A 15,841-nucleotide genomic window follows, 5' to 3' on the forward strand; every position below is an offset into this window, starting at 1 on the left:
ATGCAGAGTACTGTAAACATACATAGACTATGCAATGTGCTAAACAGTTCTATAAGGTGATTAGGACGAAAGTACAGGTACACAATGGGCAATTATTATGCACATGATTTAGTTCAACGTTGCAAGCTACTGGGATACGCAATGGTTGAGACTGGAGTTATTCGATAGGCAGACAATGATAGACATTACTTTAGTGCATGGCTATAAAGTGGCCTGGATCATCGATACATGAAGACAATATACGGCAAAATTAGAACACTGCCGTGGACGAGTGCAATATTTAGCTGTGGAACAGTGGTTTCGAGAGAGATGATTGCGAGTCTTACCACACGGAGTGGGTATTGTTGAATAGTTCAGAAAGTCATTCCAGATACAGGATGCTGCGATCAAGAAGGTGGTGCTAAGGTACATTTTTTGCAGGGATTGGTGCCGTTGCAGTCTGGACGTCCCTGGACAGGCCCAGGACAGGCGCCTTTATTGAGGTGCCTTCAGTGGGGGTGCCGGCTTATGCCTGCCGGTCCACAGTATTGGCAAATGAAGAATTAGGCTGCTGATTGGCCCAGCGAGGTTGGGGCGAGCTGTGCCGCGATCACAAAGCGGCGGTGGCCATCTTTGTGATGTCCTTTCTTCCTTGGCAGAATGAAGCATTAATACAGAAAATGCACAATAAAACGTGCCGAGGGTGTTTTTTTCAATCCACGTCGCTTGTTGTCGATTATGGATAGGTGTGAGCCCTAAGTCAGTGCAAAGTACTAGGCGTACTACACGTGCTGCAAATGCCCCAATTGAGTTTACCTTGCGTCAGGGAGGTGAAGCGGAAACGTTGAGGTGCGCTACTCCCGCGGCGCACCCGAGGATAGAAGCCTTCGCAGGCTGACGACTTTGGTTACTCGAAGAAGTAGAAGTATGGTTATTGATAAGAGAAGCAGCAGCCCAGAATAAGCATTCTGACATATTCCACATTTTTACTTATAACTGAAGAAGTCCTAAAGAGTTGTGTATATTGACTTTTGGGAATATAACGTCTTTTGAACTCTGGCTATTTATTTTGAACAAGAGACAATTTACCATCATAACCAGGATTACCATTGGTGCCATTTATTTTCTGGAAATTGGAAGAGGATCTTTTCATCCAGGAACAAAGAATTGTTACAAGTGGATTTTTGTTTGATGAACATTTGTTTTGTCTTTTGTGAGGAACCTGAGGGCATCCTTCCTTCCTTCTTTTCCCCCTCTATCCTCCTCTTGGGTTGCCAGGTATTGCTCTTGGATCCTGACCCTTGGGGTGGGGGCGATCAGCTGGGTGGAAGATACTTGAGGGGTGGGGAGAGGACGTCCTTAGGTGAGACATGATATCCCCCATTTCCTTTTCATACCGAACCCTCTATCCCTCAAGCCTTTATAAGCTATTGTCAACCCTTTACCTGTTCTTCCCTTAACACCTTCCCCAAGAAACCCCAGTTCGGTACTGGGACGAGGAAGAGACCAACTCGAGAGACACATCCTCAGTAATGTACTGAGACTAGGAGGAGGACAGGAAGAGTAAGGCAGTACTACTGTTGCAATAGTGAGCGGTCTAATCCTTTTTGGACCAATCATGGTGGCATAAACTTTAAAAGCCAGAATCATTGTTAGTTGTTGTGGAAGCAGAGCTACAGACTGCTGGGTTCAAGCAGACCTCTCCGGAGCAGCAGTGTGGCAAGTGGAGCGCTCGAGACCTTTTGGAAGATGCTGTTCCGTTCCGTTACTGTCGTCTAACTTTGTGATCTCACTGGCAACCCAGCATGTTTGAGCTTCGCACACACTCTGGCTTCTGTGCCACGAGGATACAGTTGAAAGCATAGATAACAGGGCCTTCTGCCATAGCCTCTTTCCCAATAACAGTCTCTTACAGCAGAGGGCCTGTCGTAACAAACAAGCACCAAAGTTCCTTTGGTCTCAGGATTTTTACATGCACAAGTTCTCGCTTCCAGTGTTCATCATGGGTCTCCCTCGATCGGGCTCGGATCCCTTTAGCACAATATTCACATTTGGTCTCCCTCGATCGGGCTCGGACCACTTTATCACAATGTTTACAATTGGTCTTCATCGTACGGGCTCGGACCATGTAATCTCACTTTCTACTTTTTTCTCTATATATCAAAAATCAAAGACTTTCAAATGTGCAATGGTTTTGCTTAAACCGTTGCAGGAGCACTTCGATTCACTTCACACAATGCTCCTGTTAATCTTCTTTCTTTTGTTTCTGCCACTTCTTGGTTGGATACCTTACAGAGACCTTTGATTGAGCACCCTAGTGGTGCCGGAACACACTGTCACGGGTACTGTATCTTTCTCCTTCAATCTTCAAACATACATCAGCAATTAGGCTTTCTTAGTGTCTTTCATAACACGCATTTCAATCTTCGTTCTTGTGCTCTTTAGACAATGTTGCCGCTTGCAACATTGACTTGAACACAGACAGGTCTTGCATCGGTCTCCCCAACTCACCGGCTGTGTTGATCTCTCTGGCGGTGATTTTAATCTTGGAGCCAAGCACGCTACCACGGCGGCTGCTGTTCCTCCCTGACGCGGTCAGCCATGTAGGAGGGCCCGGGTATCTCCCGACACACAATACAGGATTCTTCCGTTTGGTTTCCTGCCCTTAAGCTTTCTAATCTGAAGGTTTCTGGAAAGCAAGAGCTTCTCTCCCGAAAAGGTCAAGGGTATCTCCCTCCTTGCGTACCCTTCGTGGTTTGTCATCTTCCTTCCTTCCTTCCTTCGTTCAGCTGGCGTTGGCAAAGTACTGTTCCTTTGTGTGCTCTCGTGCTTCACCTTTTATCTGTGTGGGTAAGTTTAATGAAAGTCAGGTGTGAGCGATTACCAGTAATTGCCAGTAGTAGTGGGACATGTCAAGTACAATGCTCGGATGGGAGTCTGTTTTCTCCTAGAGCGGGCTGTCTGTGTGAAAGAGTTCCTGTAGGGAAAGGAGGGGCAGAGTTTCTAAATATCCTATTGGATAGGATGGGATAAAGGTGTTGCAGGGAGCGGGATATCGCTTCTCTCCATCAGGTGTCCCACTCCCGCAGACCCGTCACTCAGGTGATCCTCCCACACTGGTCCACCCCAAGGGTCTGGATCGAAAAGCGATGGCCGTGCCCTGGCCACCTGAGAGAGAGACCGCTGGGGACTAGCGGGTGAGACACCTGGTTTCTCACATTTACTTCCGGACCCTTTTGCCAGGATTTCACGAGGTGTCTAGTATTTATGATTCCTGCTATTTACGAGGAAGACTGAAATATCTCATTCATTGGAAGGGATATTCAATTGCTGAATGCTCTTGGGAGCTGGCTTGTCCGGTATTTGCTCCTCGTCGTCTTTGGCAGTTCCGTCTGTGGTGTCCTAGGAAACCCAGTCCAGAACCCTGTGGGAGGGATCATACTGTCACAGCACCGCAACACAAGTTATGGAGAAGGTGGAAGTGGTTGCATGTAGCCGTGCCGGCACGCACAAGTCACTAGTGTCTACAATGCTTTAGTCTTCCTTCAAGTTGGCGACTTCGGGTTTCAGCGCTAGTGTAAGTCTCCTCTACCTTCTGGCTTGTGACTTCCTTTCCTACCTGATTTTTCTCCTAGCCCCCTTTACTTTCCCTTCCTGATTTCCTTCGTCTCACTCTGCTGCTTGCTGATTATGGTTCCTCCATTTGCTTCCACTTTGTGTACCTGGAATTCCTGTTCTTTCATTGATACCACATGGAAGAGGATGCATCGCATACAGAAACACCATCTTTTTTTCAGACTCCACCTCCCCCCCCCCCCCCCAAGTATACGGATGGTCCTTTCTGCTACCGCTAACGCAAGTCGGTGAACAAGGGTTGGCGTGTGGCTGAATAGAGGGCTTGCCCCTTCCTCATCAAGGAGAGTTCTGTCTCACTAAGGAAGACCAGTAGAAGGCGCAAGACGTTGACTCTTCCGCTCCCGAGAACTTCAACCAGAAGGCAGGTGAGACTCAAAGCAGGTCTCGCCATATCAGTCTTTGATTCAGTGCATGACTAATATTAACCCCCACCTCCAAAACCAACACTGCTTTGGGAGTCTATCAAAAGATGAGGAATATGTGGGAGCATACAATCCATTCGAAGAACAAGTTACTTACACCTGGCAACGTTTTTTCGACTGGATGTTCCTCCCACGTAGTCCTCATCGCCCTTCCCAACCTACCCCTCGGTAGAATGTCCAGGCATTACATTTTACGCTTTTAGAGTCTGATACGGTATGATGCTTAGCGGGTGATTCCACAAAGGAGAACACAGGAACAGGGCCATCTTAAGCACTTTTGGGCCCCTGGGCACAGACATCTTGGGGTCCCCCTCCACCAAACCAAAGGAATGAAGTGATCAAGAATATCTGCCCCCCCCCCACCCCCGCCACAATCACAACCCATAGGTTGATATGCTGCCTTAAAATTAAGATGTTTACTCCCTTTAAGTCCCCTTCCCTCTTCATGCTTGCTCTAATCAGAATGATAAACAAGTACCATTTGAAGGCTAACATTATCGGTCTACGAAGAAGTTACTTCTGTTCTAGCATAGATTTAAGAGACTTTTTAATGCAGGATTGTGTGTAACCCAGAACAGACAGCGAATTCACATTTGCTGCCTCACAGAATGCAAACTTGCTGAAGCATGGATAAAGGAGAGCAATTGGTGGGAAGGCGAAAGCTACACATACCATAGCATGGATGGTGGATGCAGATTAGAGGCTATCAGGAAGATGTCTGTATCCAGACAGATTGAGATTATAGGGGGCATGGTTTTTAAATAGTGTTGCCATTAGAGATAAAAAGAACAAAGTGCCTGTGGTGTGCAATATATCAATGCTCGCTATTATGTTAATGTTAATGTTAAAGGACATTTATACCGCCCACTATCACCACCGGAGTGGTCCCCTGGCGGCTCTGAAAAAGGAAGGGAAGGGGGCTTAGTGGGAGGAAGCTGGAAAAGTGCAAGAGAGCAGTGATGTGCTGTTGGCGGCCTCAGCCCGGTGGGTCCGTTGGCTGGGCCTGGGGTGTTTGCGGCCGGTAGTCATCATGTGCTCTTATGCAAGTCTGTGTGTGTTTTTGTTTTGTTGTTGCCATGTAGTGAAGTTTGTGCGGTTTGTAGTGCTGTAGGTTTGTGGGTGGGTTTGGTTAGAATTTGAGAGGTGTATGCAGAGGGGGAAATTGTTAGTGCAATTGATTAGTTGGCATCTCTATCCTGGGTTGAGGCACTGGGTTTGTGTACTCTACCCAGATGGGGTTCGGGAGCACCCCTGCGCCTCTGTCCTGCTCTAGGCCCATCCGGCCTTCAAGGTCCCTTTCACATCTGGCCCCTCCTTCACTAGCCTCCATCGCCTCCCTACCTGTCTTCCTTTCCGACTAATATGGCCAGTGCACCTGCCAATGTCCACAACTCAGCTAGTGTGCTGATTACCAATATCCTGACAATTTCACACCACTCTGGTACCTGGTGGCAACTAAGGGGTGGGTGTTGGGTGGGATTAGGGTCGTTGTTGACTTCGTCTCCATGAGTGTCACCTGTGTTCCGCTCTACTCGGCATCACCCGTCCAGGTGCCGTGGGAGCTTCCCAGTCTATTCTGGGAGCTGTCCGTGTTCACTCCAGTTTAGTCATCCCTTTTCCTTTCTGTTGTTTCGGTTTTCAGTTTGAGTCTGTTGTGTTGAAGAGCCAGGCTTTTTAGTAATTTCCTAAATTTTAGGTGATCTTTGGTGTTCCTTATTTCTTTTGGGATGTTGTTCCAGGTTGGTAGAGGGAGGTGCCTCCTAGTTTTTTCTTGAGGTATGGTTTTGGTTCCAGGCGGATTTCGTTGCTTGACTTGAGGAGTCTTGTTGGCTTGTAGATTATTTTCTTTTGTAGGAATTCTGCTCCTTGTCCATTGATTGCCCTGTGCGTTTTGCACATTGTTTTGAAGGTGATGCAATGTTTTACTGGGAGCCAGTGCAGGTTTTTAGGGCAGGAGTGATGTGTTCTCTTCTTGATAGTTTGAGGTGTAGTCTGGCTGCTGTATTTTGGATCTGTTGTAGTTTCTTCAGGAGGTATTCTGGTATTCCGAGGTAGAGGGTGTTTGCATAGTTGATTTTTTACATGATGAGGGCGACGATGGTTAGTGTTTTGTGCTTGAAGGAGAGGAAAGGTAGGATTCTTCTTGCCGTGTGGAGGAGGAAACAACATTTGACTGTTGCATTTATTTGTGGTTCTAGGGTTAGGGTGTTGTCCATCAGGACTCCCAGATTGTTTACTACCTTTGATGGTGATGGTGCGGTTCCCATTTCCGTTAACCACGGGATGGCGGTTTTGTACTCTTGGTCTTTGGATATGATCATGATTTCTGTCTTTCCCGGGTTGATTTTCAGGTTGTTGGCATTCATCCAGTTGAAGACTTCTTTTAGACACTCGGTTAGGGTTGAGTGATCGGCTTGGGTGTCTTTGATTTTGTAGATTTGAGTATCTGCGTAGTTGTAGCATGTAATGTTGTATTTTTTGAAGAGTCTGATAACCGGAGTCTGGTAGATGTTGAAGTACAGTGGTGATAGTGAGGATCCTTGTGGCACTCCACAGTCGTTAACTCGCGGAGTGGATTTGAAAGGTTTGATCCATACGGTTTCTGTTCTGTCCGCTTGGAATTATTTAATCCAGAGTAGTGCTGTGTCTGTTATGCCTCTGTCTTCTAGTCTTTTGGTTAGGGTATCATGACTAACTGTGTCGAAGGCTGCGACAAGGTCGAGTAGAATAAGGGCTGAGGTTGGATTTGAGTCTGCGCTAGATTTTAGGTTGTCCCAGATGGATAGTAGTGCTGTTTCCGTTCCTCTTGCGGGTCTGAAACCGACTTGAGCTTGGTCTAGCGGGTGGTGTTTTTCTACGTGTTCTTGGGTTAGTTTATATAGGTAGGTTTCCAGGAGTTTTCTACCTCGCCACATGTTTATCATTGGTTTGCTATATGCTGATTTGAAGGTCCTCGGTACAGTTCCTGTTGCTAGTGATAGGTTCAGAAGGTTTTTGTAGTATTCTGCTGGCGTTCCCTTTTCGAGGATTGATTTGTAGATGTCCGGGGGGCAGGGATCCATGGCTGATCCAGCTTTCTTGCTGCTTTTTACCAGCATTGCGAATGCCTCTGCTGATATTGCGGGAACGTTTTTGAGTTTGTGCTGAGGTTCTGTGATAGGTTTGCTTGGTAGTATGTTGTGGTCGGTTGGTATGTTTTGTATGGTTTGTCGGATGTCATTGATTTTTTTCTTGAAGCGGTCTGCCAGGTCGTTGCATAGTTTCTCTGAGGGGGTTGGGGTGTTGGCGCTGCCCAAAGGCTTTCTCCTCTGTTTAATGATGTTAAACATTTCCTTTTGTGTTTTGGTGGCATTGGTGATTCTGTCATCATGATGCCTCCTCTTCGCCTTTTGAATTTCCTTCTTGTATGCGTGGATTTGTCCCTGGAACACCGTTTTTTTGTCTGGGTTGTATTCTTTCCTCCATTCCAGTTCCATCTTTTTGTTTTCCTTTTTCGTGGCGCTTAATAGTGGGGTGAAACATTTTGCCATTGCTCCTTTTTTTTGATGGGGAGAAGGTTTTTCTGGGGCGATCTTGTTGATTGTATCTGCAATCCATTTGTGTAGTAGCTCCGCTTTCCCGTCTAGGTCAGCTAGCTCTAGTTCTGTAGTTGAGGGTTTGGTTAATTCCAGTTTGAATAATTTGCTTTCTTTGACATGTTTCCAGTTTCCTTTTGTGGTGGTTGTGAGGTTAGGAGGATGAATGCAGACTTGAGTAGGCAGAGTGATCATGAATGGGATGATGAGATGGTCGCTCCACAGTATTTGTATCGGGGGTGCCGTGGTGATGAGTTTTTCCTTGGCGAAAATTGTGTCGAGGGGGTGTCCTGCCGAGTGTGTGCCCCTTTGACTAGTTGTCGTAGTTTCATGGTAGCAAGTTGTTCGATCAGTGAGTTTTGGGAGTTGGCGTGACTGTCTTCAAACCAGATGTTGAAGTCCCCCAGTATGATTAGGTGTTCGTAGTTGATGGCTCTGTTAGTGATGGCTTCTATGAAGTTGTCGACGAATGTTCCGTCATATGTCGGTGGTCTGTACACAAGGATGAATGTGACGTTGGCTTTTGGGCTTGCTGTTAGGTGTATTACTATGGTTTCGCAGTTGAGGATGTTGAGCGGTCCGTCTGTTTTTATTTTATAGTGGAAGCAACACTATAGCCAGTGAAACCATGAGTGAGGCTGTTTTGAAGATCATGCCCTGAGAGGGAAATATCTCTGAAGGGCTGACAATTTTGAAAGGTTTAGGGACTGGCATTTTCGAGAGGCTAGGCAATACAAGATTAAATTAGATGGCCAGCATTACACACGCTGGTTAACGGGTGAATCTGGGATGTGTGCCAACTCTGCAATTCCTGCATTTGAACACTTTCATTACCAGTTCTTACCATGAACTAAAATAATCTCATTTTATAAAACTGACTTGGAAAGTACATTAATCACATTACCAAACAGGACCATTATTAAAAACAAAATATTATAGAAGGGTGTAACACAGAATGATGCTAGCTTGATTCTCTCCATCATCAGAGAAATATATAAGTACCAGCATACCAATCAGTGTGATTTAACAGATTTAATCTGGGTAGGTCTTTTGCATTTTGAAGCTTTACATAGTTCCAAAACACTGGCTTGTGAAATTGTTATTTATAAACGTGCAGAAAAACCTTTCACTTTTACAAAATGCAAAGCATTTTTTGTGTCAAATGAGCAGACTTTAAAATATGCTTGCCTGAGTCCTGCATCGTCTGGTCCACTCCCTTCTGTCTACCACCCCTTACACTCAAATATTCTACATAAGAAGAAAGATAAAGTAATGGGCTAAAAGATGCCACCAGCATGGGAGGAGGTAAACTTCACAGAAGACAGTACAGTAATGTACGAGATATTAGATGATTTGACCAGGATCACTCTATTGTCTGCTGGCAAAGCTAGGATACAAGCATTAATGTTTTGGTTCCAAATTGGGATACTTATTCATCTCTTGGACTAACAGTTTATGCTCATCGTTGGAGGTGATTGCCTAAGTTTTACAACACCCCATCTGAACAAACCAATTTCTACACCTTCACCATAAGGATGACATGTTCGTTTTTGTAGCAACCCCTATACGGTGCAGGTACATTGCTGATAATAGCACCTGTTGTGCTGCAAGACCAAGTACATACAAAGGCAGGTTTATAAACTTCAGACATAGGAAAGGCTCAGCCAGCCTTACAGGAATTTGCTATTCTAATCGTGCATAGGAACACATATTTCTGCAATGAGAGCCTAACCCACAGAGCTAACTTCAGTGTTACACGTATTTATCTTACACTTATTCATCTCTTGGACTAACAGTTTATGCTCATCGTTGGAGGTGATTGCCTAAGTTTTACAACACCCCATCTGAACAAACCAATTTCTACACCTTCACCATAAGGATGACATGTTCGTTTTTGTAGCAACCCCTATACGGTGCAGGTACATTGCTGATAATAGCACCTGTTGTGCTGCAAGACCAAGTACATACGCAGGCAGGTTTATAAACTTCAGACATAGGAAAGGCTCAGATTGCCTTACAGGAATGTGCTATTCTTATTTCGCATAGGAACACATATCCCTGCAATGAGTGCTTAACACACTGAGCTAACTTCTGAACCATTGTGGCACTCCATTTACCAATATGCATTTCATATTTGGCTATTGCACATGATCAACATAATTCCCACATGAAAGAAAGAATGCTACAGGAGTTGTGCCGCAAGGAACACACAAACTATATATACCACAGTGAACACAGAAAGCATTACATGTTGAATTTATTGAGGCAGAATGTACTTGCCAAAACAGACAGGCAATAGGTTTAGAGCCTCAGCACCATGCCATAAAATATCCTGAAGTGTGCTATATAAGTCTGGTGAACAAAGGACTCTTACTTCTTTAGATCAGGCAGATTTGTGGGGCCCCCTCCAAGGTGGGGGCCCTGGGCAAGTGCCCCTTTTGCCCTCCCATAAAAACATCTCTGCACAGGAAAAACAGAACTGAAGCCAACGGGCCCTGCATGTGCTATATATATTGGCGATGACGTTGACCTCGAGGCGGAGGCCCTCGAGCGACATTGAGTTGACGGAATCGACACACAGCGTCCTCTGCTGAAAAAAAATGACTAAAGCAGCTGGAAAAGATAGTACCAAAAGATGAGGAATACGTGGGAGTAACATCTAGTCGAAAGAACGTTACCAGGGGTAAGTAACTTGTTCATTCCTGACTGCCGCCTTATTCTGCTCAAGAAAATAAATAATTGTGTCTAGATTATATTTCTGCATACTAAATCCCACAATGTATTTTAAAGACCAAGCAGAGGTCCTTCTCATAAATTAAGGGCTATAATGAGGGACAATAGGACCCAGTTTGATTAAGATTAGTTAGTCTTTTATTGACTGAGGGATTATGTCATGAACCACCGTACGCGTCCTTCTGGACTTCGTGGTCCCTGACCCATAGGGGACTGAACTCAGCAGCACTCCCAACATGGCCGCTGAACGCGGAATGCTGTATGCCAGTCTCTGTGTCGTACGCTCTACGTTCTACAAAGCAGACACGCCCCCGCGGCCCTGCGCGTCTCAACGCTACCGCTTGCAGTAGTCAGAAGTGTGCGGCCTGAGTTCGTACGGCGATTACTACTGATTCCTGGTTCCCGGTCCCCTGAATCTCCTCTTCTATCATCCTTCCCCTTTTTCCTCATCTTGCATTTCCTGGATTGCGAGCGCATTCTCCAAGTGCGCTCTTCGCCATTCCTGGATTTATCCCGGACATCTGAACGCTTCCTGGAGTCGGGTCACGAACCGCACGCTGGAACCCGAGGATTCACGCACAGGGTTATAAAAAACCCAAACGGTGCAAAAGAAGACATCTTCGAAGATCACGAACAAACAACACAGACAGATGAGAAGGGGGGAAACCTGTGACAGATTACTTCCCTGCACTCTGGAGTCATGCAAGACTGTAATGTTACAGAGACCTTTTTAAATGTTTCTGTCCTCTTCGATGTACCCGCAATTATTGAAGGGGCTTGTGTCGGTTGATTGTGAGTTTCATGAACACGTTATTTAAGTAAGTGAAAAGGGTAGTATTTTCTGTTGCAGATGTTTAAGGAAACCTTTTGATAAACATGTACCAGACATTCTCTTCCTGATTTTGATGTTGCATATTGTATAGTGCCAAATATACATTCAGAACCAAATCAATATTTTTGACAATATTTGGAGTAGATACATTGCGGTTCAGGCCTTCAGTGGAGTACACATATGGACTTTTTTCTTGCCTCTCAGCGATTTATTCTTAATTCTCTAACATATATTGTTACTGAAATGAAATAATATTTTATTTATATCGCGCTCGTACACAATTGTTTCAGAGCGCGACCAGGCAAATAAATAAATAAATAAATAAATAAATAATGAAGGAAGGGGAACAGCGGAGAACAAAAACAGCGATCTTACTAGGCCCAGTGACATTTAAGAAAGTGCAAGTGCAGGGAAAAGGGGAAAAGTGCATCGAAAGGGGGGGAAGTGGAAAGTGCCGAACAGCGGAGAGAACAGAATAAATATTAAATCAAATAAATAAATAAGGGCGATAAACCATGGTAGTGCAGCCAGCAAGTGGCAGGTAAAAGTTAGTCAGATAAGGTATATCTGATAAGTGCAGAAGAAAAGTGGGAGGGGGCCTATATGGGTACAGATACAGAACCGTAGTGAAGGGGGTGGCCTGGAGGCAGTGCAGGGGGCTGGCAGGGTGAGCAGGTACCTAGGCCCAAATAACAGAGGGTGGCAAGGTGCGCAATGCCAAGAGAAGAAACCGATCAACAATGGAGAGGGGGGGCAAAGGCAGAGGAAAATCATACTCGTTAATAATATTTTATGATTATTTGGAGATTATCATATTGGTCATGTATTAGTTTGATGAAGTCTGCTGCCTGGGTCTGGGCCCGGTGTATCCAGGGGCTACCCAGGGTCCTATCAGCAGACACAGTTTCAGCAACTAACCAAACACCCAACCCTGGGAGAGCACTATATAGTTTATAGGCTCCACCCTGCCAGTGTTGGTTTGGAAGAGTAGAAGGCTTAAGTTTGGTGGTGGCTGGAGACTAGAGAGTGAGTTGGAAACAGTGGAGGACCAGAGTTACAGGGAAGGAAGACATTTGTAAGACCAAGGGTAAAGGAGGAGGTGGCACGATCAAGGGTTCAGGATGAGGTGGTAAAACCACTTTTATTGGAGAAGGTGGTAAGAGGTAGAGTCGGTGAAAGTCAGTAGCACGTGGCAAGATCATGGGGGCAGGAGGAGGAGATGAGACCCAAGGAAAAGGTGGAGGGAATAACATCAGAGACCCAAATTGATACAGAGGAGGTAGTAACACTAGGTGGTGAGGGTGATCAGAGGTTGCGATGGAAGCAGCAGCTAGTGAAGGTGTAGGTGAAATGTGGTACAGAGAAGATGGAGTGATATCCTGCAGTGGATTGTACTCGGAGGAGAAGGGATTTGGCTATGGTACTAGCCGATGTTGAAGGTGGCACATAGAAGATGGTGACTGTAAGAGAGGACTGGATAGTGGCAGGAGCAGAAGGCGACCCAGTAGAGGAGATTGCAAGAACATCGGGTAGCTAAAGAGGGTCCTAGGAAAAGTTGCAAAGCAGCCTCCTAGATGGACAGAGTAGGCCGGTCCTATTGGGCCATGTCGGCTCTAGACCTCACCAGAAGGTGGTGTGAAAAACCTGAGGGTATTCTCACTCCTAAGATCCCTTGATCCCCTTCTCAGGTGGCTAGAGAAAGGCATCACTCTTGGATCCCGACCCTGGGGCTGGAGAAGCGAGGGAGGATCACCTGGGTGGAGGGTCCTTAGGAACTTGGAGTGGGGTGCTCTTAGGAGAGACATGGTATCCCCTTGTCCTGTTAAGGATCAACCAAACTCTTCCCCAACCTTTATGGGTTACTATAAAGCTGTTCCCCCTCATTTCCCCATATATGACACAATGGGTTCAAGAAGAGGCGACTAAGAGTAATGAACACTACACCCTTTCACCACTTTAGTACAGGGACGAGGAACATGTCTACTAGGAGCTATGAGGGGCGGGCATGTCCCTTGAAGTATGGTCAGGCACGTCTCATTAGAGATCCTCACCTGCAGCCTGTCAAGGGCCTGCAGGTGCTTGAAGAGAAACCAGTGGAGCAGAACAGAGAGCAACCGGGAGACCTGTGTGGGAGAGACCAGCAGGGGCCCTTGCTTCAGAGGAGGCATCCGTGGTGGATCGGACGAGGAGCCAGGATGCCACCAAATTTGCCAGAAGACTTGCACAGCCCATAGCCAGTGGGCCATGTAAGTATTGCAATTCTGGGAACCTCCGTGACAGAAGATCAGCAGCAGGAGCTGTGAGAGAGCACCAAGAAAAAAGGACGCCGTCCACGTCCAGATAGAAGCATTCCGGTTGCTGGCGTGCAGAGAATGACACGTGGCAGGCAAGCCAAGTTCGAGAGGGTGAGTTTCCTGGCTTCAGCGGTGAAGGAGATGCAGAGGGAACTGCCAGAAGGATATGACACAAGCCGTGAGTGTCGGGGAGGATGGGTGAACACCGGGCGCTCCTACAAATACATATTGAATACTGAATAGAATGGAACTTTAAAAGTAAGTGAAAAAAATGCTTATTTTATACTGAATCAAATGGAACTTTAAATTTCAGTGAAACCAATGTATATTGAATACCAAATTGAATGGAACTTTACAATTACGCGTCATGAATGCTTATCAAATACTAAATTGAATGAAACCCTGAAAATAAGCATTCTGTTGAATGGAATAAAAACCTTCATGGGCCAAGCAATTAAAGTGAATAACTCAAATGCCCAGGTGAAAATGAATTACAGAAAAGGGCACAAGTGTGACAGAGAGTTATAAGAAGGTGGGTGTGAGCAAAACATCCTCAAACAGAACTTTTATGAATTAATTCAGTGTGACAAGGCCAAAGACTGGAAAGGATGTGTGATACGTAATGGCAGAGCCAAGAGGCTGACAAGGAAAAGGCAGATGATTGTAAATCTACATCTGAAAGCCAAGAGGCCGAGAGTCTGGGATCCTGACTGCGCGACCTGTCATGGGTGGACCATTTGGTCTGCCAACTGCGCCTAGACCAGCAAGCCTTAAATGTTGAAAACCCAAAGATATTGTGATGATAAAGTTAAAGTCTTGGGGAAGGGAACCCTGAGACTTGAGGAGTTGCATGTGTGGTCTTGAGAACAAAGCCTCGAGACCTTTTGTTTTCTGTGAACTATGTTACTTGGAACTTGAAGAAGGTAACCCCGAGGATTGGTTTTGAACTGTATCACCTTGAACTGGAGAAAGGTCATCTTGAGTCTTTTTCGTGGAACTTTCTTATACTTGGGGAAAGGGAGCTGAAGCACCCTACACATTGGTTACAATTAGTTGTGAGGGCAAGTATAGGTTTTGGACACAGACTTTTAAGTTGAACTGTTTGACTCAAACGTTCGTTAGTTTCGTTCAGGTAAGGAAATCCCACCTTAGCATAGGGCAAGCTAGGCCTTCCACCATTGTGACATTTGATTTAAAGAAGTATTTTACTTTGAATTTTACTTCTCTTGTCTGTGTCTTGCTTCATGATGCCTTCACAGTTGGAGGAGGAATGAGACTGGGTCAGTTAGGTTATCTTGCCATCAGAGAGGTGATAGGAGGGAGCCCCGGATAGGCTCTATGCAGGCTACACATACTGTCAGTCTGCGCCCTAAGTGTGTCTTGGAGTAATACACCAGGGAAAGCCTGCAGCTAGATTAGCAACAAAAGAAGAGTTTGTGAAAGCCTGACGCCAGCATCTCCAAAGAATGGGTGATGAAACCCCTCTGGGGACTGTATGGACTGGGACAGCCAAAATATAGGCCAAGAAGCCCTAAGATCCTTGGAAGATTAGAGAGGACATTAACAGGGTCTCTCATGAGGTAGAGACCCGGCCTTGTGGAGAAACATTGTAGCCATTTTGTTTGAAAATCCCATATCCTAAGTTTAGTCCCCTTGTGGTAACAAACCCCAGAAGAGAGGTGTTGCACTCAAGTGTGTGGTCCCAGGCAACCCTGTGACAATTAGAGATTTTGTTTTTCCAGTTGGATTATTTCATATAAATATTAAAATACGTATTGTAAAATTCAGACTTCTTTGCTTTCTTAGAGGAGATTTGCAGCCAAACAGGAAGCGACCGAAGATGATGCGGGTTACATGAGGGAATGCTCCGAGCAAGAATTACGATTGAAAGCCTTAGAGGAAGAATTGGAAAACAGGGCAAGGTAATGTGCTTGAAGCTGTGCTCTGGATACTATGGACTGTGTGTATGTATTGGATGGTGTAAAGACAGAATTTCATTTCTGGGAATTATGTAGGTGCTTTAGAGGGACGCCTTGATTTTTTGCCTTTTCCCTTGTTTCTTTTTGGATCTCTGTCCTATTTGTGTGGCTAGACTGCTGTCCCTCTGACCCTTTTGACCCACTTGAGTATATGGATTCATGGTAGCCAAAAAGCACAGGGGTGCAAGCCAATTTGGCGCATTAGAACCCCATGTACCTTTTTGGTAGCTTTTGGAGTACTAATGTACTTTTTTAAGTTCTGCTCTCGGCCATTTGGTTTTTAGGTCATCTCTTTGTCTAGGGAAACAACAAAACAGGCCTTAAATGGTTGTTTCACACACTTGGCTCTTTGTGAGCCTATCTTGGCACCCTCCATATTGATTTTGACTGG

The 15,841-nt window shown here is 45.6% G+C and overlaps 1 protein-coding gene across 1 annotated transcript in view; it reads left to right on the forward strand.

The window, feature by feature from the left end:
• TUBGCP6 (tubulin gamma complex component 6) overlaps positions 1 to 15,841 on the forward strand; it is a 728,796-nt gene that overhangs the window by 351,006 nt on the left and 361,949 nt on the right. The window contains exon 14 of the mRNA XM_069627853.1: positions 15,278 to 15,393. Within this exon, the coding sequence (XP_069483954.1) occupies positions 15,278 to 15,393 (116 nt within the window). The remainder of the gene's footprint in view (positions 1 to 15,277; positions 15,394 to 15,841) is intronic.

Source organism: Ambystoma mexicanum, chromosome 12, assembly GCF_040938575.1.
Source record: "Ambystoma mexicanum isolate Mex_15411 chromosome 12, UKY_AmexF1_1, whole genome shotgun sequence".
Lineage (NCBI taxonomy): Eukaryota > Metazoa > Chordata > Amphibia > Caudata > Ambystomatidae > Ambystoma > Ambystoma mexicanum.